We start from the raw sequence: 22,987 nt of genomic DNA on the forward strand, positions 1-22,987 counted from the left end.
TTGATCGCTTTATATGATGAACAAACTGAACTTAGGCTTTTATTCACATATAAACATTGATCAGCAAACATAAACAGAAGCCCAACCGTACTTGCTTGATGCACAAGAACAAACCTTTTGCAGAAGCTCAAACGTGCTGCGTAACACATGAGAAAGAACCTCATTGGTTCTTACAGAAGCTCAAATGTGCTGCGTAACACGAGAATGAACCTCATTGGTTCTTGCATGTCAAGCAAGCATGCTTGTACTTCCATTTACCACAACTGATGTGTGAGTTGATGAATGTTTATATGTGAATAAAAGCCTAAATTAAATCTGTTCATCATATAAAGCGATCGTGTCCCATCAGAAAAATTGGACTAACCACTCACTTTATATGGATTAGTTTTATGATCTCTATGAACTTTAATTCAAAGTGGTAGTTGCGTAGACTGTCAATGGAAAGACAGAAATTTCTCAGATTTCATAAAAAAAATATCTTCATTTGTGTTCTGAAGATGAACAAAAGACTTACGGGTTTGGAACGACATGAAGGTGAGTAAACGATGACAGAATTTACATTTTTGGGTGGTCTAACCCTTTAAGACATTTTACACACAATTAAAAAAGAGCTAAAAATAACTACATTATTATTGAAATTATATAATTTACAGAATTTTATATTTACATAATGAGGACATGTGGCCAATCTAATAAGGCCTTGTCACAACAATGTAGCAGACTGCTATTTTAAGTGTTTATTATTGCATAATGTTTACAGTTAGTATGCAGTATGTAGTGTATACTGCACAGTCACTTTTATCTATTTTGGACCAAAAAAGAAAAAAAAGAAAAGTCAAAAGCTTTCTTACAATCTGATTGGTTTTATGCAATTTCCAATTGACTTTATGTGAAGCAAATTTGTGTTTACATGTTCCCAGGTTACTAAAATAAGCCTTACTACTGCCTAACTACTCACTGGATTTTCCCCATTCATGGAAAGATATAAAAAGATATTTTAGTTCAAGGCACTTAGCAGCAGCAAGTAAACAGGATATCCTGAAGCACAACTGAATGCTAAACCTCTGAACAGTCTGACCATAAAGTGTACACACATTAATGTCTTTGATATTTCTCTTGACTGTTTGTAGAGACTCCAATTATTTGAATGATCTCCAACAAACATACAAACTCTAGTTGATCATGAGCCCGAATAAGCTGCAGAGTGAACCAGACCTCACGCTGAGAGTCAAAAGTCTGTCTCCATGAGACTAGTACTTATAGAGGAAGTCAAAGAGGCTAGTTACCTTCAGGAACTTATGAAGCAGGAAAGCAAACCAGTTGGTTAGCATCTTCTCAGCGACAGACTCCGTCCTGAAACACAAAAGTTGACACTTATCTCAAAGAATACCAGCACGTTTTCATTTTTCCTTTAATAACGGCTGCGTTTTGATAAGAGGAAAACAGAAAGTGAGAAAAACATTGCTAGCTTCCTTCCCTGTCAATCACTCCAGACTCTTTTTGGCCGTATATCAGTTTTTTTTTCTTCTTCTGACCACCCCCTGTCTCTTTCTTTCTTTTTTGTTGTTGCTTTGAGGCAGGAGACAGACACAAACCCACAAACGACAAACACACGACTCAAACGGGATTCTCTAGAGTTGTGGGCAATAATTTGGGAAGAGACAAAAAGGAAGAGCCGAGGGTTTGTTGAATACAGAGCAGGTGGAAAACTGAAGAGAGAGAGAGAGAGAGAGAGAGAGAGAGGGAAAGATAAGGCAGACAGAGGAAGAGAGAACAAACAGCACCCCGACGGGAGTGGTTAACGAGCATGAAAAATACATGAAAGGGTTATTCCCTCGTTCTGACGGCTGAGCGCGTCTGTGGAATACCAATATCTCTCTTTGCCTGCAAAACATTTCTTCTTTCACCCCAGAAAATACTTTCTGTCTCTATCTGGCTCGGGTGTTTGTGGCAGCGAGTATTATGTTCACTTATGGACATTACAAACACTCATAAGCATCACCGGACGATGTAATATCAGCTGCGTAATTGTGGCGGCGATGTCTGCGACGTTATGCGCTCACACTCCGTTGTGCCGCTGTGGAGCACACCGGCAATTTACTCAACAGCAGCGCCAGAAAATGACTCTCTTAATGCATGTGGAAATAACTATGATTACACCGCTGAGACAGCCCGCGAACACAGAGTGTGGGAGAGTGTATGTGTGTTAGGGCGTACGCACGTGTGTGCATTCTGTTCGAGGGGGGTCACGCTTCAGGGTCACACGTGAGAGCGAGCACTGATCAGTGAGACAAGATGACGGTGATAAACTGTAATCGCTGCATATTCATGTGACCAGATGACTTTAGACAGTGTTTGAAAGAAGTCTCTTATGCTCAGCTGCCTGTATTTGATCAAAAATAGCTAAAACAGTAATATTGTGAAATATTATTAATTGTTTATTTCATATATTTTCTCATTTATTTCCTGTGATGGCAAAGCTAAATTTTCAGCATCATTACTCCAGTCTACAGTGTCACATGATCCTTCAGAAATCATACTCAAGAAAGATACCTTTTGATGTTGAAAATAGTTGTAATAGTTTTTTGAAACCGTGATACATTTCTTTCAGGATACTTTGAACAAAGTAAAAAAAATAATAATAAAAAAACTTTTTGAAATAGAAATCTTTTGTAAAATTATAAATGTCACTTTTGATGAATAAGATGAATAAGCATTAATTAAAATTAAAATGTACTTACTAATGGCAAACTTTTGAACACTTGTGTATGATGTTACAAAAAAGGGAGTGATTAGTGTACCAGAGACAGTATAAAGAGGAAAAAATAAACCCCGCCCTCCTATTAAAAGAGCCAATCAGCTTACTGGTCTTTTTTCCTCTAGAATGCACATAAGAATTTGCTGGACATTTTTATTGCTCATTTATTGCTCTTTTGCAACTCAAAAGACTTTCTTATTTAAGTACTAAGTTTGTCTTGTATGTTTTCCCTAAAGTTCTTCAGAAGAAATAAAAGTAGAAATATATTAGACAATTGATGACATACTGTATGAGTGTATGCTATAAAGTTCCTGAGGAATCTGATGAGAAAAGCTCAAGTTCATATTGAGATTGATTTTTGATTACAGACTTTGCTATCTTGAAAAATCTGAGCACAGTGTGAGCTGTTATTGATATTTCTGAAACTGTAGCAGAAATACAAGAGTTTATGGGGTCTCCATTTGCTCTCTATGTAATGTCATTGCTTTATGAGATATTAATGAGACGCCACTTGCGATTCGTCTTCACCATGGGAAATGACAAAACTCTGCTGAAAAATCCAACTAAACTAGTTTAAAGACACATTCTTGTGTTAAAAAATATCTAGATGTATCGCAAAAGAAAGAAACTAAACTTGAAACATTGCCTTTAAAAAAAGCAAATACCACAAAACAATAGCAGCACATGACCATGAAAAATCTTATCTACATTTATCTAAATCATATGCACATAAACTAACCAACCATTTTAAAACAGTGCAGACGAAATGCAAACACGCATACTGCGTTTTCCCTAAAGATGGTCGCTGAGATAAACTACTGGTTGGTGGGGACCAATTTTGTCATTCTGTTAGCGTAACAGACAGATTTGGAGATTTTACACATTCAAGTGGACAGAAGCTACTAGAAAACAGTCATGATGGCCACTGAGTGGATGGACTGCTTTAAAAAAACAAGTTATTAGTGCACTGAGGGGTTTCGAGTTTGTATATTCAGAAGTTAAGAGTCCATTAACATAAAGATGATGTGATTTGCATTATTCTGCATTTGTTTTTTTTGTATTCACTCATCTAGGTTAATGCATTAGTGGATGATAAATGCTAATTTTACTGAAAGAACACATGGCTGTCGAATAACGAGGCCGCCAAATTATACTCATTTAATAATGGTGCATTTTAGTGAATAAGGTTTAGTGAATAAATCAATGGCAGTCTCATATACAGATGAAATGAGAGAGAATAGAGATGGGCAAGAAGGAGTGATGCAAGATGGAGTGAAATGAAGGAAAGTCGTCATGTTTGAGACGACTTGAGCGCCTGTCCGTGTGATTCTTCTAAAGGACGGAGCGTATTTGTGTGTTTTATTCAGCAGCGTGTGTGGCGGTCTATACAAAACACGGTTATGTTTATATATTCTCTTTTAAGCCTGTCAACTTGCCTTTGTATTCTACCTGTTTTTCTCTGGGTATGTGAGCTGAGGGACTTTGGATGCAGGAGCAAGAGGAACCTGTGTGTATTTGTGCATTGATGAGTGCATTCATATAATATGTGACACTCATTCAGTGAGTGTGTGTGTGTGTGTCAGTATGAGTGAGTTATGCGATCTGACACACACATACACTACAATGACAGTGCATTTGATGCTGGTTGCATCAGGTCTTGCAAGAATGTTTCCTGTCTTTTTCCTGTCTCAGTCAATCATGGATCAATGATAGATGATGAGGGAGTGGGAAAAACCCTACAAATACATCCTAAATAACCAGTTACTGAACTAAATTTACCCTTTCAAATTGCAGTATCCTTGTGAAACTAGTTTATTAGAGTCATTCGGTTTTGTGCTTCTCATAAACTTGTTTCACAAATGGCTGGAAATTGAGTTCTAACAAGCAAAATGAACGGGAAATTGGCCCGACATTTTCAAATGCACACAGGAATTGGGCACTCTCCTGGTGCACCGACATATTTCACATTGCAGGGGCTCAGAGTCAATATCTGGCTTCAAATATTTATTTCAGACCCCCATCATTGACAATTTGATGCTTTAAAGGAAATCTTTTGATACCAAATCACTATTTTCTTTCACCAGGAAGCACAAACTGGCTGCCTCCGACTGAGAGAATGAATAAACTGTTAATAGTAGCTATTTGAGCACCTAAATGAGTTTTTGCATTCTCTAAAACTTCATCACACCAGGCTTTTTTTTGTAATTCTGCCTCTGTCTGCTCATAAAAATGTACTTTCCCTCTTTCTTCAGCATTTTTTGATTTCTTTTTGCTTGCTTTCTTTTTTAACAGTTGCATTAATGAACATGAGGGTTTTATTAGCTATTAGTGTGTTTATGAGTTGTGTGTGTGTGTGTGTGTGTGTGTGTGTCTCAAGGGGGGTAAAGGAATGCTTCATTAAAGGGGTGACACAACACAATGTGTCTCACTAATAGTCCATTCCGAGTGGTTCTGGGTGCCTGCAAATCTCATTAGGTGAAAACATGTACACACACACAAACAGCAGCAAGAGAGAGCTGGAGGCGATGGAGCTGTTCCATTTTTAGCCACAGTCCTCCACAGAAATTAACATGAGGGAGAGAAAGACAAAAAAGAAAACTCAAAAGTTCAGTGAAGTACAGTAAGAGCTGTGGCCTAGTGTTTAGCACCGATCAACTGAGCCATGATGCTCATGTGGGTGACACAAAAATATACACTAACTCTGTAACACACCACAAACAGCTTCTGAACATTATATTAAAAACAAACAGGACACTTCAGACAAAGATCAAGGAAGAACTGAGGAATCATATTTAGAAAACAAAATGAAACAAAACAAAGTAAAACAAGACGAAACAAAATGAGACAAGACAGAACAAACAAACAAACAAACAAAACACAATGAGACAAAACAAAGTAAAACAAGGCGAAACAAAATGAGACAAGACAGAACAAACAAACGAAACACAATGAGATAAAACAAAACAGAACAGAGCTAAAAAACAAAACAACACAAAACAAAACCATGGACTCGAATCCCACATATCTTCTCTTTCTCCAATGCAATTTTCTGTCCTTTCTCTAATGTCTCTGTCAATGAAGAGTAGCAAAAAGCCAACAAAAATCTTTTTACACACTGCGCGACAGAGATTTGATTTATTGTGGCTTTCCCACTGAAATGATGAATCAGTCAGTGCTGAAAACAATCACATTCCCTGCTGATCCTCATGGAAACAGAAGCCCAGAACAAGCCCGAGTCTTGTAAGTGTCTCCATATCTTCCATAATCAAATAAAGATAAAAAATAATAATAATAGACAAGCAAATATTACTGCCATCTATGCTTTAGGCTATTTAAAATGAAACGTTCAGCCACTCTGATGACAGCAGAGACCAGACAGGCCCTTGTTATTTTTCACAGTCGGTTATCATTAAATGCAAGTGGGTCACTTTATGAAAATAAATTAGTCTCTCTGTTGATATTGTCTAATTCTTAAAAGATGTCTCATTTGCAAGCAACTGCCCTACAGGCATCTTTGACATTCATTATTTTCCTTAACACACATGAATATCCTTTGTTCCTACATCAAGAAAATTGCACACATAAAAGTAGTTCACTCGTTATGATTGTCAGCTCGAAGTCGACTACTTGTGGATCTTTGTTCTTTATTAAACCAGCAAAAGGGAGCGGGAGCTGTGGCCTAGCGGTTTGTGTTGTATGATACGTTGAGCCTTGGTGCCCATGTGGATGGAAAAAGCTTGTTATATATGCAGTACATATATATATATATGTATATCTACACACTGTACATATATAAGTATATGGAATTATGGGTAAAGATCAAAGGTCACAAATCATGTAAAAAGTGTTGAAACCCGTTGCCTTAAATTTATTAAGTAAATAAACTTACTGCTTAATTGAAAAAAATAAGTTATGTGAACTTGAGAATTCCACATTACTTAAATTTTTGGATTAAGCATGAAGTTTATTTACCTAATAATTTAAAGGCAACGGGTTTCCAAATTTTTTTGAAAAAAGTCAAATGATCACTTTTTACAGTGCATGGTCATCACATCCTGACTGGCAAAAAACGGCTTTTAAAAGACAAATTGGGCCATAATTATTCACTAAATTTATCTGTACAACATGAAATAAGACCGTCTGCTCTTCAGACGAACACCAGCGAACGCATCGCTCACTGAGGTGGGACAAGCTCCAGATGTATTCCATTATCTGAGAAATGTTAAGATGAGGAGCAGACACAGAAAGAGGTCACAAGAAGGGCAGGGTTTGTCCACACGGATCAATTGAAATCAAAATGCTTGAGATGGAGAGAAAATGAGAACGAGAGAGAGAGAGAGAGAGAGAGAGAGAGAGAGAGAGAGAGAGAGAGAGAAAGATGCCTTTTATTAAAGGAACAGAGAAGAAAATTAGTGAGATGGAGCCCAATCGATGTGGAGGGAGTGGAGGCCAGCAGTAGTCGAAGAAACAGCAGTGTTCGTTTAACCATAACACTGACAGGAGAGTGCGTGGCCAAAAGCGATAGTGGAAAAGGAAGGAAACAGTAAATAAATGAAAACACAAAAGAAAGAGACGGATTTGTAGGGTTTCTATAACAGCCTTCTTGTTTTCTAAATGCTTTGTGTAAAAGTGAAGACAAGAAGCTGCGAACGAGACCGAGAGGAGCATGATGAATCAATAATCTCCTAAATTCCAATAGAAAAAAAAAGGAAAAAGTGTCATCTAAAACCACGGGCCCCTGATCCCCATGGCCCAGCCTTGCCAGCGCGGCGGGATTAGTGTTTTGTGTTCCTAACGACAGCAGATAATGAGAGAGACGCGCCGTCTGTCACGTTAAATAACGGCGTAATCCACATTCCCCCCGCATCTATTTACTGTGACTATTAATGAGCTGAGTCACGTAACGAAACACCGAAAATCATTCAATACGAGCGAGAGAGCGCGAACGAGGAACGGCTGCGGTGTTTGTTTGGCCTGTCTGCTTTGAATATTCAAAGTGTGATGTATAGCTGATATAACGCCGCAGTCAGCAGGAACAAATCACCTCCAGCTACACTAAAACACACTCGGCCTCCATCAAGTGGAGCGTAATGAAATCAGCCGCGGACTGTGCTGTGTGTTAGCCCTCGGGCAACTCTTTGTTTAATCATTATTAGTCTAAATCTTCTAGTTGATACGCTGCTTTGGAAAGACTTTGAAAAACCTATACGAATTTAGAGGGAAAGCATAAAGGACAGCCGAGAGCGCGAGAGAGGAAAAAACAAGTGGATTTGAGCTGCTCATGAATGTTTTATGAGTACGCGGCACACAAATGAAAAGTGACACTGACAGTTGGGTCGTACTGAGAGACTGGAGGGAAGCAGACTAATGGATCATGAGTCAATATAGCTATAATGCTAGACTAAGATACCAGCGCAACACTTTCAGATCAGTTAGTAATTTACTTATTTACAGGTTTATGGGGTCTGAATATGTTGACATGATTTAAAGGGGCTCTATGTAACTTTTTAACCTTAACTGAACAGCTTCGGAGTCAGTGGAATGGTTATATTCCTTATTTCGGGTTGAATGGTGGTGGTTTCGCACCCCCCTGGTGCCTGAGAGCGGAAAAAACTCACTTGCAACTTTGGGCCGGCGGGTCGGCGTCAGGAAGTACCGCGTGATATCAGGTCTCGTGATGTAACGAATTGCTTGACGGCACTGCACACGTACACGCCCCCATTCAAGCACCGGCGGGCTAGCTATAAGCAAAGGGCAACGATAGATTGAGTTATGGCTGAGCCTGTAAAATAGAAGCAGAAAGCTAGGAAATCTTTGTCGGAGGACCAACGAAAGAGGAAACGGGAGACTAACCGAGCAAGAAGTCAGACTCGAGTAAATATCGGACCGGCTTTTTCAGAATGGTGAGAACTGAGAGAAACAGAAGCCTGCAAAACGGATGCTGACCTGGCTGCTGTTGCAAGTATCTTTGGAATAAACTGTGTTTAATATTTAAATTTCAAGTAATTGTGACCTCAGGATGTTTGCTATTGTCTGTAAAGGTTTTTATTATGATCGCTGTCTGTTACGGGCTTACAAGTACGCTAGATACTATAACTTTGATGTTAGCATTGTCATTAGCAAACACGTTTGATTTCTGTAGTTGTTTGTCCATTCCTCTGTCGGTTTTATTTGTGTAACTTACACTTTTATTTTATGTCACTAAGTCAACGCGTCTGATAATAGGCAATAAACATGGTGCACAATCATGATCGAGCCAGAATGTTTTCTTTGACAAGCAAAGGTAAACCGTCAATCTACCAGATGAACTTATAGACCTTGCTAATATAACTTTAGACAAATATTAGCCTCCGATGTATTTTTTTTTTTATGCTCATGCACATTTTTCCAAAAACAAACAAACACGAAAGCAGTAGTTCGCCTCGTTCATATCGTTCGTTCCCGGTAAAAATACTAGTATGCATGACAACACCATAAAAAAAAAATCGCCATCAGTTGGAAAGAAAATATTGCTTTACTTGCCTCGGTAGACATAACTGGGTTTGAAATAGCCTGTTCCTCTGCTCAGCTGGGTTGACAGCTGATCAGCTGGGTTGCTACTAGTGGCGAGGGGGGAGGGACAACAGTTCGTTTTTACGACAGAGTGTATGAAAGCATTTACTACCACTCAGACTTGCCTAGTGTGGCTTTAATGTAAAAAAAAAAAAAAAGTCTTATAATTTATATTGTTTTAGTTTTGGTTTCTTTAAAACCCACCTTCTAGAAAGCACAATCTGCTCTGATTGGTCAGCTGGCCTCAAGTCTGTTGTGATTGGTCTACCACTTAGACATGTGTCGGAAACGAAACGAATATATTTTTATTTATGTGATGTTATAACTGTGTCATTTCTCCATCAAAACACCGACCTGCATCGAACTGCATGATTCAGAAACCAGTTGCTAGAAAAATGGTGATAACACAAGAAAAGGTTGTGTTTTTACTGCTGAGAAATTGTTAAACATTTTTTTTTTTTAAATAGTGTTAAAAAAAGTCCATGTAATGATGTTTTGCTCTCACAGTGAAAAAAACTGCATTTCCTCAACATGGTGATAAACTCTTTCTGGTGTAACTGGTCCTACTCGGGGTCTCCGGCGTGGGAGGAGGGCACTCTAACAAGGACACTAAAGACCGTAGCCACTAGCATGTGTCTCTTGAGGCCAAGGGAATGAGGTTTACACACTCAGCTCTTACTAGCCTATGCCTGTTACACTAACCCCCCTAAACCTCACTCCCATTTGGGTCACAGCACCAAATGTAACCCATTCTACTCGACCCGCTTCGTGCGGGATTTGAACCTGGGTCTCCGGTGTGGACTGAAGCCGCTAGCGTCAGTCGCTAGCACACCTCTTGAGGCCAGGAGAGTGAGGTTTACACACGCTTACTGGCCTACGTCTGTTACACTGACCAATGTTTAAAAGCGAGCCAAACTAGCCAGCAGGTGGGCATTATGCAAAGTTTACATGGTGACATATACATGCCACAGAAAAAAATGTCAGGACTACAAACGAGGTGTTCAAAGCAGGTGTTTTTTGCTGGAGAGATTCACTCCCCTTGGGGTGGACTTTGATTGTTTACATGCACAAACAGCTATGACACAGGTAAAATCAAAAACTACAAAGTAATTGAAAAACTAACACTAAAAACAAAAAATGAAGTAAACAGCAAACCTCCTGAGTAGTAGTTTGGGGTGGTTCTTGCTCTCCAGGTTCTTGTCGATGAGGTCGGAGAGCAGGTGTTTGAGCACATCTGTGGCGTATTCCAGTCGACCTTGGAGAGCCGTCATTATGAGCGACGCCACATTGCCGCGGTCGCGCATGGAGAAGGAGCGCTGCATTTCCAGCGTACGGATGAATGTCAACAAAAACACCTTATTGTTTATCAGCTGGCCAAACAGCTTCAGAGCTTTTTCAACACATAGCTGTCCATTACCAGAGACCTGCAACACACAACAACATCTTTGTCAATGAACTAGACTGTCAATCAACTAAATTCCTTAAATACATCATTTATATAAAAAGATCACATGTAAACTACACCATGTCCTGATCAGAAATGACATTTTGACGGTGGATTGGTATGGACTTGAGCTTGGTACCCCCGCTCAAAGTGAAATCTCACTGGTCCAAAATACTGCCCCATATAACTGTTTATTAAACATCCAGTAAGATTGGCTATGATTGTGTCACATGGTACCGAAGCGTGCACCCATGTTGCACCTGGTTACATCTTGGACAACTTGTTAGAGAAAAGTGTTCATTAAATAAAGTAAACCGCAGCCCACCTCCAGCTCTCTGAGCACAGGATGGTCCTCGATGCCAGGGAATAGCACTCTCATGGCATATGTGCGGTAATCCAGATAGGGAATACCAGCCCGGTCCAGATCACTCGTCAACTCATTGATATCGGTCTGCAGTTCTGCAAAAGCTGAAAAACACACAGTAATTCACAGTTCAATGTCTAGGTCATTTTTAGCCACAAAATCTATTGAAACAAAATTTTATTTTGCTTAATGAAAATTAAGCCTATTTTTGGGATTGGGACATTTTTGTCATTATTAACATTCTTATCAACTTATTTTTACTGTAATACAAAAAAGTAAATGTAAAGTACATCATGGTAGTATTTGTTGTTATCTATGCTTTAATTTAATATGATAAGAACATTAAAATGTATGAACAATATATTTATTTATTTACAAATTACTATTATATGAAAATCACCACTAACATTAATTGGTTTATTAATTAATAAATATTATTATTATTAATACTAAAACATTATTAATATTATCACATACTATTTTACCCTCAAAATAAAAAGATCAGTAAGCATTACACAGTAATGAGAATTGAGCAAGGAAATTGTGGAAACACTTTACAATAAGGTTCTTTAGTTAACACTAGTTAATGTATTAACTAACATGAACTAACAATGAGCAATACATTTACAGTACAGTATTTAGTTTATAAAAATACAGCTGTTCAATGTTTGTTCATGTTAGTTGACAGTGCATTAACTAATGTTAACAAATACAACCTTTGATTTTAATAACGTATTAGTAAATGTTGAAGTTAATATTAACTAAGATTAATAAATGCTGGAGAAGTATTGATCATTCTTAGTTTATGTTAACTAAGGTAGTTAACTAATGAACCTTGTTGTAAGGGGTTACCAAAATTGTTTATAATTCGTAACAAAAAAAAAAAAATATATTTTTTAATTTTCTTAATGCAAAATATAATTTCTTATTTCTTCCTTTAAAAATTTTGGGTGACTTATGAACATTCCTTGAGTTTTGATTTTGAAGTCACACGCCACATAAAAGGTCCAAACGCATGCTGAAACCTGAACTTCTGTTCTAATCAACATCTCTGAAGACTTTGTTTTGTCCAGTTTGAGGTTTTTATGAAGTTCCTGAAGGTTGTTGCAGGCAGACGAAGAGAGCAAACCAAAATAACCTCTCAGCTTCTCTGTATTTATGGTGTTCACACTCACACAAACACACACACACGCACAGGGTAAATTGCAGGCTGCTGAAGTGCTTGTCCCCTGCTGGTGGAGACTGGAGGTGGGATGTCTTTAATTGGGTCTATTCTGACAGAACCTGGGGCAGCACTCTTCCCTGAGGGAGTTATCTATCTCTCTTTCTCTCTCCCCACACGTTTCCTTATTTCTCCTTTCTGGAACGTTCTTTCTGATTCACTCTATCGTATCCTCTCACCTGTCCTCCCTCTCTTCATCTTGGTCCGGCGTTCTCTCTCTATGCCTTTCTCTCCTTTTAAACTCACTCTTTTGCAGGCGTTCGTGGAGTGCAGGGCTCAATCTCCCTCTTTAATACTTCTGCATCTTATATTCCTTGCGACTCTAGAGTCAGTCAACACAAACTGCATCCTCTCAGCCCCGCTAACCATGGGTCAGGGACACTCTTTTGTCTGAATTGTGTGTAAGAAACTGTTTTATCTGTCATCCTCCTGGAACCCTCAGATGATGATGTGTTTTGCATCATTCTATGACTAAAGGTTTAATTGATGCTATCTGATTAATAAGAATATGACATGATTAATAAGAATATGACATGATGAAAAATCAAACACAAATGTCATGTGCTGTATTTCTTGAGTGTATATATTATATATATATACATATATATACATATATATATACATACATACATACATACACACATATACATACATTATATATATATATATATACACCTGTACACCTGGTATTAAGATGCATTTTGGTCAATCCGATCACAAGTGGACAGCACTAAATACAGGCGTAAACAGGGTCTGAAATGTTTTGAGCTTGTCCACTTTTGACCACTTCCAGTGGTAGTCGAAAACGCTCATGTGGTTAAATGTGTTCAAAGAACCACAAAAGACCGCCTACTCTCCTCCTACTGATCTAACATTGAGGGAAGTGCGCTATCCAGACAAGATTTAAAATGTGTCGGCTGAAGACCTAAGTTTGGTTTGAAGATGTAAAACTTACTAAGCAAAAGTTATCTCGCCAACACTGATTTCTAACACACACTCTGGGCTTGTGGCTATTAGAGAAGAAACGAAAGCTGATGCTTTCCATAAGTTTTTCCGTCATCTCCTTTAACGTTCATACTGTATGTAAATTGTGCAAACTTATTTCATCCATGAGATCGAAATATCTGAATAAAGCCCATACATTTACCCGCCCATAGACCTTCCCCTCGAAGAAATCAGGACAGAAGTGGTTGAAAGTGGACAAAAGAGACGGATTAAAACACCAGGTGTAAACGTCTACTTGTGATCCGATTGACCAAAACGCATCTTAATACCAGGTGTAAACAGGCCGTAAAAACATAAACAAGTGTCAGAAACTAATTGAAAAATTCAAATTACCTGACTCGCTAAATTATGTTTTATCCAGGACATGACAGTCCTGTTTTGGGGTCATAATGAAACAAAATCGGTTTCTCCCAAATAAACCCCAAAAATCAATAAAGCAACATAGTGAAAATCTTTCTCACCTTCTTTACACTCCAGCGCGACCCTGGACTCCAGGTTGTCCATTTGCATCTGGAGTCGCTTGAGTGTGAGGTCGTTCTCGCGGGATTTACGCTTGTAGGCAATAAGCACGAGGATGACGATGATGAGAAGCAGTCCGCCACCGGCAGCGATGCTGACAATGGCAGGAAGAGTCAGGAGGCTGTCAGAAAGAATGTTTACTGAACCGGGGGACACATGCAGACCACCGACCTGCACCTGAGAGAACAAACACACATATATACACATGAGAATCAGTTAAGAATAATCGCACACACAGATACACATATAAAGATGTGCACGCAGAGAGACAGAGTGTAAAAATATACCTTACCCACTCAACCCACAAAAATAGAGAAAAAACATACACATTGCTTTGAGTAAGTTTTGGGCAGCACTAACAGTAATTGGTTTTCTGTTCCTAGGGAACCTGGTGACAGCAACAAGACTGTGGCATTGCTGAAGGTCTGGCCTGCGTCTCCACCAGCGGTACAACAATAGTAAATAATGAGCATGAGGGCATTTAACACCCACCTCAACAGCACAGGTCTCAAATCTAGTAAACACGTGCTAAAGGGCTTTTCAAGCATGTTAAACACATGAAAACACATCAGGAATGGTTCACAGAAATCCAAATATATTTATTTATTTCAATCTGATCATAACTGCTGACTTGTTTTCTTTAACAAAAAAGGATCAGAAATTTGACATTATGGAAATAGAGATGGAAAAACTACTCACTATCTTCAAATATTTGGGTTGGATTTCAAATGTTTTTGAAAGAAGTCTCTTATGCTCACCAAGGCTGCATTTATTTGATCAAAAATAAAGTCAAAACTGTAATAGTGTGAAATATTATTATGATTCAAAATAACAGTTTTCTATTTTAATCTAGAATATTTTATAATGTAATTTATTCCTGTGATGGCCAAGCTGAATTTTCAGCATCGTTACTCCAGTCTTCAGTGTCACATGATCCTTCAATATGATGATTTGGTGCTCAAGAAACATTTCTTATTATGATCAATGTTGAAAAAACTAGTGTTGCTTTATGTGGAAACTGATGCATTTTATCTTGGATTATTTGATGAATAGAAAGTTCAAAATGACAGCATTTATTTGAAATAGAAATTGTTTGTAACATTATAAATGTATTTACTGTCTCTTTTAATCATTTTAATGCTTCTTCACTGAATAAAAGTACTTTTTATTTTGAATGATAGTGTAATTCACTATATGGGAAAGGTACTGAGACGTTTCCATTCATCAGAAATCAGATTTCAGGTTTCGATCTGGACTGAAAAACATTTCAGAAAAAAATAATAAAAAGATTTGAGCAGGATGTGTCCAACATACAGATGCATATTTACCATGATTTTGTACTGGCCGGTGAGATTAGGTGGCTCGCACAGCAGTTGAGACTCAGATACGGTGACAGAACATGGAGTCTCTCCTATCAGAACGGTGTAATTAAGCTTCACTCCAGAGGCCAAGGGAACCAGATTCTTACCCTGGTACACACACACACAGCACATGTGAAAGGTTAGTTACGTTTGAAAAGCTTACACTACTGAATATTTAAGTGTATATACACATATACTTTCAGTATACATTGCATACGCTTGGGTAGTGACAGTCTGATCTGTACCTTTAAAATGATAGGTGAGCCAGGTTTCTGTTCCAGTATGCCATTGGTGCTGAGAGGCTCAAAGTAAGGGTTGGGGTAGTACATGAAGTTAGTGTTGTTGTACACTAAAAGAGCCTGCACATTATTGAAGATGAAACCAAACTCGTCTGCGTGCTTGACTGAGTCCAAACCCGGCCTGTACTCGGCTGTCAGCGAGGGAGCGAAACAGCTCATAGTCGTGGTGTTCAGAATCTTACAGACCTGGAAATGAGAGAGAGACAGAGATAAATATGCTTTATTTTCATCACCAGTTTTTGAGAGTAATTGTTATTCATTGTTTCATCTCACTTCAGTTCTTTCCCATTAAGATCCCTTTGATACCATCTGTTTTCAAGTGTTTTACTGAACTGAAAAGACTGCAGATGCATTTCCTTTTGTTAGACAACAACGGAGCTGGAGAACAAAGGAAAGACTACCTTTTAAATTCAAAAATCAGAAACAAACTCAGAGAGAAAACATTAAAAGTGTAAATTACACTCTTTTGACCGAATCTCGCCACATCATGCGAGTGTTTGAACTTCATGAAAGAAATGAGCTGGCGTATCTACATGTCCAGGTCGCTCGAAAGACAAAGTTCTCATATTTTTGCTTAAAGAAAAAGCAGCATGTCTTAGAACCATTTGGATTTGTTGCATTGTGAAATGATTATTTTACAATTTTCCCATTATTATTAAAACTGCAAAGTACATCATAGTGATATTTGTTTTTAATTAACATTAATTTATGCTATTATGAAAAAAAAGTTTAAAAAATACTGTACAACAATTATGAGAATCTGAGAATCTAAAAATGAGTACAAGTAATAATAACAACAAAGTAATGAAAAATTGGAGGGAAATGTCATTTATTGGATGAAAATATTTAAATAATGCAACAAAAAAAAAGGTCCTTAAAAGGCTTAGTGTTCTGTAATTTCTTTTTGTATTATTTATTATGCTCTGCAAAATATTCTTTGGGGGACGTTTAAGGGACGTTTTTTGTCAGAAGTTTCACATTTCATGAGTTCGGAACTTGCAACACAAAGCAGCGCAGCTCAATGTATCGCTAACCGCGAGGCCTCAGATTCAATGTAATTTCATTGTTGAGCTGAAATGATGCAAACTGTAGCACTCTCATACCTCAAGTATGCAACAACCGTGATCTGTACTGCATAAACATCAGCAGTCACACTTGACGGACGCACTCTCAGACGCCGAGCCGTTCCCTCGGAGTAGCAGAGAGCAGCAATGACGCTCCAACAACAAAATTGATTGCTGTGAAACTCTGACTGTGCCGGGAGGTTTTCATCTCATTTCTTTCTTCTCTCCGACTCTCAGGGGAGAAACTTAATTAGAGCTAAATATCTTCAAAGCACGGCAGGACCGGCGAGCACTACATCTCCTCCTCGCATCTCGCCTCCTCGCAGCCAGAGCCGCAATCCATACTAACTCATTTTGACCACACAAACTTGATTTTCGTGAGATTGAGGGTGCATCTCATTCCATAGCTTTTGGTTCCTCATTCCTTTGCTCTTCCTCTTCACTCGGCCCTCGAGGAGTGTATAATAAGTGATATTTGTCAATTCTGAGATTGAAATGGTTTTCTTGTCAGTGATTATTGCTCTCTAGGCCAGTGCCATTACTAGTAAACACTATTACGAAAAAAGGCAGAATTCTCAGAACGAATTGACAGTCTGAGTAAAAAAAATAAGCTGCAAAATATAGCCTCTGGTTTTGGACATGAGGATTTCAGGATGGTTTGTCCCTCTGAAAGTGTATTTACATTTAAAATCTTTCTGAAACTCGAACCAGGGCTCGAACCTGCAACCTTCTGGTTCTAGTTTTCCTCAAATACAGCAAAATATCCAGCATCTATAAGGACTGACTTACTATGCTTACTTAAAGTCAGGGAAACTTGAAAAGAAAACATGCTTCCAAAATTACAACTTTCACAGCAGCTGACTGAACAGCGTGTAGGTTTGAACAACATTTGACGTCGCCTCCGTGAGCACGGGTCTCTTCTGTAGGCACTTCACATTACGCACCGTGTTTGCATGATAACAGAAGCTCTCTTGCAGCTCAGAGGGGCTGGATCTGGTTAAAAATGAATGGGATTCAATAACTCTAAAGTCACACTGTCATCAAAACCTGTAATCCCATTACACACTCCACAGCACCACACGTGAGGTAACCGAGAGGGCGCGCTGGAAATGCAGATCTAGTCAAACTGTTGAAAAACTGATTCTTACTGAGCTAAAGAGCAAGAGGCGAGAGTAGATGTATGTACAGTAGACTGAATGTAGATAAATGACAAAACACCTCTTCTAATATAAACATTATAAAATACTTTTTGATTAATTTTTTTTTTTTTATATTAAATATTATATTAATTATTATTAAATATTAATTATGTACAAAATGTATATATTATATGGGATGATATGGTTGAAGTTTGCAGGTTTGAGCCGCACAAGATCCATAACTATCATCATTGTGCCCTTGAGCAAGACACTTAAACCAGATTGCTTCAGGGATATTGTCGCTGTAGTAAGTGTTCTGTTACTCAGGATTAAAGTGAGCGCTAAATTATTACTTACTCCAGTGATGACAGCAGAGGACTGTTCCAGCAGTTCTCCAGTTCATACACCACTCCTACTAAACACTGAACCTGCAACCTTTGTGTTATTGAATTGAAAAGCCATTCTGAAGGTTGCTGCCCAGCTAAGCAGGACAAGATAAGGGTCTAATGCGATTGAACCGCGTGTGTGTGTGTGTGTGTGTGTTTCTCTGTCCTTCCGTGGCAGTGCCATGTCAGAGACAGATGCTGTGGGCACCACCAGACTGGCACAGCCTGGAAGAGCCTTTCACAGCCTCTGGACGCCATCTGTTTCAAACTGGCTTGACACACACTGGCTGTTGTCACATTTTGTCTTGCTGTACCAGTTTGTTTCTTCACTTCCGCCCACATCAAGATACCGGTTTTCCAACAGTGGGGGGGGTGTAGCTTTCCACATGGATGGATTTAATTAGCAGATTTTAATTGTATTTTAAATAACACCTGCTGTAAGCAGAAGGAAATGCAGATATTGAGTGGGTCAAAAGCAAATGTGTTTTTAGCTGTACTTCAGGACATGCACCAGACTAATAACATTTGAGTTGCTCTTCTGTCCTTCTATGACCAGGCTGCAGTAGCTGCAGGTATTTGGCTGTGGAAATAATTGGGATCCTTTTCTGTCTCACTGAAATAATTGGTTTCAGGTTCTTCCAAGAACTGACACATGACTCAGCACAAAGCACAGTTCTACCCGCCTAAACTAATGAATCCAAACATCTCTCTCCACTCATCTCTCTGTCTCTGGGACAAAGAGTTGCATAGAGATGGTGCTCCCTGGCTAAAATCTGTCTCGAGTTACTCGGGTCAGTGAAAACGGGTACTAATGCCTTAAAGGGATAGTTCAGCCAAAAACGAAAAGTCTGTCATCATTTACTCATCCTGATGTTGTTTCGAACCTCTCCGAGTTTCTTTTCCTCCGTGGAACATGAAAAAGATATCGTCAACTGTTTTTGTCCATACAATAAAAGTCATCGGAGTCCAAAAACAACTTCCATTGTATTCCACATTTTCATGTTGCACAGAAGAAAGTCGTACAGGTTTTGAACGATTGCTAAATAGAATATATATATGAAGAGTTCAGATGCAACAGCCTCTAAGTGCCATCTGAAATTTTCTTATAGAATGATAATTTTTATCAAGCTTGTATATTTAAGTTCAGTAATTTCACCTAAATGACAATTAATAGGTCATTTGCATTGCCATTTAAGTGAAATTACTGCATTTAAATATATGAGCTTGATAAAAATGATCATTCTAGAAGAAAATTTCAGATGGCACTTAGAGGCTTTTGCATCTGAACTCTTCATATATATATGAATATGAATTCATATATATATGAATATCTAATCCTTTAAACATTAACATTTCTTGCTCGATTGGAACACAAAAAGTGATGTACAGTATGAACAGCAAGATATCTTCTGAACCAGACACAGCGAACTGACATAGGAGAATAAAAAGTTTTATGGTAATGACTGCCCACCATTTCTGAATTATGCCCTTTGTTGTTTTAAGTACATGCGCATGTAACTATATAACGAAAAGAGAAAAAAATGAGATAGATGGAAATTAGAACAACTATAAGGATCTGCACGATTGTAGACAAACGCCCGTGGCTCTGTTAAATGCTAAGATGCTTTTATCATCCATAGTTCATGTTCTTCATGTTGGTTTTTTTGAGAGCGCGCTCTTATCCGAGGTATCTGGGGAGGTCTTTGACACTGATTGGTGGGAGCGTCTGATCGCTTAGTTTTAGAAGAAAAAAAACTGAAGTGCCTTTGTGATCGGCTCAGATAGCGGCGTGCAACGCTTTAGGAATCCGTCTCCAGACTTCATTACCGAATCTCTTCGCTGCTGCATGTGTCAAGCGATTTTTTTTTCTTCTACTCATCCTCGAGAGAAGACAAAGGTAGAAAAACTCATCTTTTAGCTATAATCAGGAAAATGATTAATGTCTCAATTGCGGGTTGGTGACAGGTACAGCAGGATGCACAAAGGCAATTGTCTGCCATTCGCTCGGCTTCTGAGAACCCCACCAGGTAACGGGAGGGGAGGAGAGGAGGAAGAGAAGCAATTTGGGGAGGAGGCAGATGACAGTTTGAAGGCTGCCTTGACGGGCGCTAGGCTTTGATTGCCAGACTCCGCGGCTGTTTTGTTCCCCATCTCCCTCTCCAAAAATACAGAGGAAAAAGGGGGATGAAGAAATACATAATCGTAAGCTCAACGGTTAATACAAATGCAGGGAATCAAAGCCAGGTTGGGTCTTTGGTGATGATGCCTGAAAGAAGGAAGCCAACCTTTCTCTGTCTACCTCTCTTTTTCTTGCTCTGTTGTAAAGAGTAAGAAAGAGAAAGAAAGAGAAAGACAGCACTAGCACCTGACAGATCAGACAGCGCCCACACAACATATTTCATGAGTCCCTTTAAGAACTCTTAGAGCTCTGGGCTCTGTGAAGCGTGGAGGAACGCAAGCTTCTGTCACTCCTCATTGCGCAGTCGGTGTCTCTTTTACTAAAAGTGACTTTCAGGAGAACTACCCGCACACGGGTACATCTGTACAGCTGGGGACTGAAGCGCAGTTATGCTGTTGGAAACAGGGGAAGGATGGCTATGGCAGTTTTGCTTTCACCTCACTGAAGTAAGAAATAATGTGTGATTAGTGCTGTTCTAAACACCTCCGCACTTGGAAAGATGCGTTTTACATAATCATCACATTGCTCATAGACATGCAAATGGGCAAAGACCAACATTGTATATATATAAAGTAAATAGGAAGTAATTGTTGATCTATCATATAGTACTGTACACTTAAAAAATAAATAAAAAGTCAAAGTCAAATAATACAATAGAAGATATGAGACGCCACTGGCTATCCCATCCTCATGTCTGACCAGGCTGAAAAATCCTATTATGTAAATTAAACTTGGACCCCCTGCAGTATAGAGCAAATTGAATTTGTACCAACTCCTTAGCCCTTGGGTCTTATTATTTTTGGGATATCTTTATGCTGACCAAGCCGATGGGTTTGCAGTTTATCTTTCTTTGAAACCCATTAAGCAATACAACCCTTTTTAACAGGCCACTATCCACCAATACTGCATTGGATGGTTTTATGCAGGACTCTACAAATAATGGCCAACAAAACCCAGTTCGACAAAGGTGGTATGAGCAGAGTAAAATGCTCAAATTAAATGCCTCATCCGTACCACTTTGCGCAGACTGAATAATTCAGCAGGGTACTTAGTCGAAATTACAGATACACAGCTTGAAAAAGAGGTCACGCAGAGGCTTGTGGGTAGGAGATATATGAGATTTCTGAAGCTGTGGCAGTGAGTCACGACGGATCTCGCCTCCGTGGGTCAACAGAAAAGACAGAAATTAGTCTAATGCATCACAAAAAAAGGCAGCGTGCAGATTGTGCGATCCTCTCTCCACTGAAAGTCACCGATAATTAACTCAAACCTGCAGACAAAGCATCCCACTTCCCAAGGTCACGCATCTCGGAGGTCGAACTGATCCGATTCGGTTTCATCGTGTCGGCCCTAGTGAGATATCAGCTCACAAGAGAGAGCCATTCTCCCACAAGCTCCTGAGCTCAGGTAACTAAGGTCATTTTAAAAGTGAGGGTGGATAATTGACGAACGACGATAACGCACACGAAGCTACTCACATTTACGGATTCCCGCCCGCCATACTTGATCCGAATCCTTGGCTCCTGTATGACATCCAAGTTCGTCCCGGTCACCACCAGAGGCGTGTGTCCGCTGAAAAACATACAAGAAGTCGTGATCGTGAATGGGGTGAAAACTTTGAAGTTCCATTTGATTTAAAACTTGTTTCTTTGTAATGTGGTGCTTAGAAGATAATAAGCTTTTGAGAAGGTTCTGATTAAAGATGCTTTTAACTGGCTTCAGTAGATTTAATCAAACGTACTAGACGTGTCTTTGAAAACACTAAAAGAACAGAAGCAGCAGTGATCCTGCTTAGCATTATGGGAATGTCCATAGCTTGATAAAGCACAACAAAAGAACTGAGCATCTGGGAGTGGAATGGGTGAGGAGCTCTTGCTCTAGGTGTTTCTGTTGTTTACTCTTGAGCACTTTATTAGCCAGGAGTCGCTCGTACGCTGTTCTGTTCACTGTGGGCGATGCCATGGAATGGGACACTCACCCACAGGCAAATCACATGAGAGATCCATTCAATATCTCAATTGTTTCTCCTATATAGCAATAGGATCAAATAAGAGAGACAGCAACAGTCAGAGATCTCATCAAATTATACCGGACCAAAAGATCGGAGCTATGCTAAATGCATTCATAACTCAGAAATTAAAATGATGTCATTATTTACACACATTTGTTGTTCCAAACCTGTCTTACTTGCCTTAAATGCCTTACTTTACTGAATTCTGTGGAACACAGGGGATATTTTGTAAAAATAAAAATCTTCTTTTTTTTGTACATACAATGGAAGTCATTGGGCTCCAATTTGGTTTGGTGCCCAACGTTCTTCAAAATATCTTCTGTGTAAATATCTATTGTGTACCACAGAAAAAGAAAAAGTCATACATGTTTAGAACGACATGAGGGTGAGTAAAGGAGGACATTTTTGGTTTACCTACCCCTTTAAGTCTCCTAAGCCATGAAAGAGCAACCTTTGAGCAATACAATGTTCCTATTTGTAGGCATGATTCTAAATGCTTATGTATCTGTGAGTTGGGTCTTGTGAGAGAGAGGCATTTTTTTTTTGCATTTCTAACTCCAGCTTGTAGTGAACCTGTATCTCAGCATCACTTATGTAGCACATTTGTGCTACTGTATATAATCATGTGCAGCACTTTGATATGAATATATTGAGGCTCTGTATAATCAGGCCAGTTGTGTACAG

At 38.9% G+C, this 22,987-nt stretch overlaps 1 protein-coding gene across 1 annotated transcript in view; it reads right to left on the reverse strand.

Moving 5' to 3' along the window:
- The window catches only part of plxna2 (plexin A2), a 200,930-nt gene that overhangs the window by 23,865 nt on the left and 154,078 nt on the right, over positions 1-22,987 (reverse strand). The window contains exons 17-23 of the mRNA XM_084099294.1: positions 21,771-21,864; positions 15,471-15,710; positions 15,193-15,333; positions 13,807-14,041; positions 11,080-11,222; positions 10,466-10,734; positions 1,287-1,353 (exon numbers count right to left, since the gene is read on the reverse strand). Coding sequence (XP_083955420.1) covers positions 1,287-1,353; positions 10,466-10,734; positions 11,080-11,222; positions 13,807-14,041; positions 15,193-15,333; positions 15,471-15,710; positions 21,771-21,864 — 1,189 coding nt within the window. The remainder of the gene's footprint in view (positions 1-1,286; positions 1,354-10,465; positions 10,735-11,079; positions 11,223-13,806; positions 14,042-15,192; positions 15,334-15,470; positions 15,711-21,770; positions 21,865-22,987) is intronic.

The sequence above is a fragment of the Abramis brama genome (genome assembly GCF_963993115.1).
Source record: "Abramis brama genome assembly, chromosome: 22".
Lineage (NCBI taxonomy): Eukaryota > Metazoa > Chordata > Actinopteri > Cypriniformes > Leuciscidae > Abramis > Abramis brama.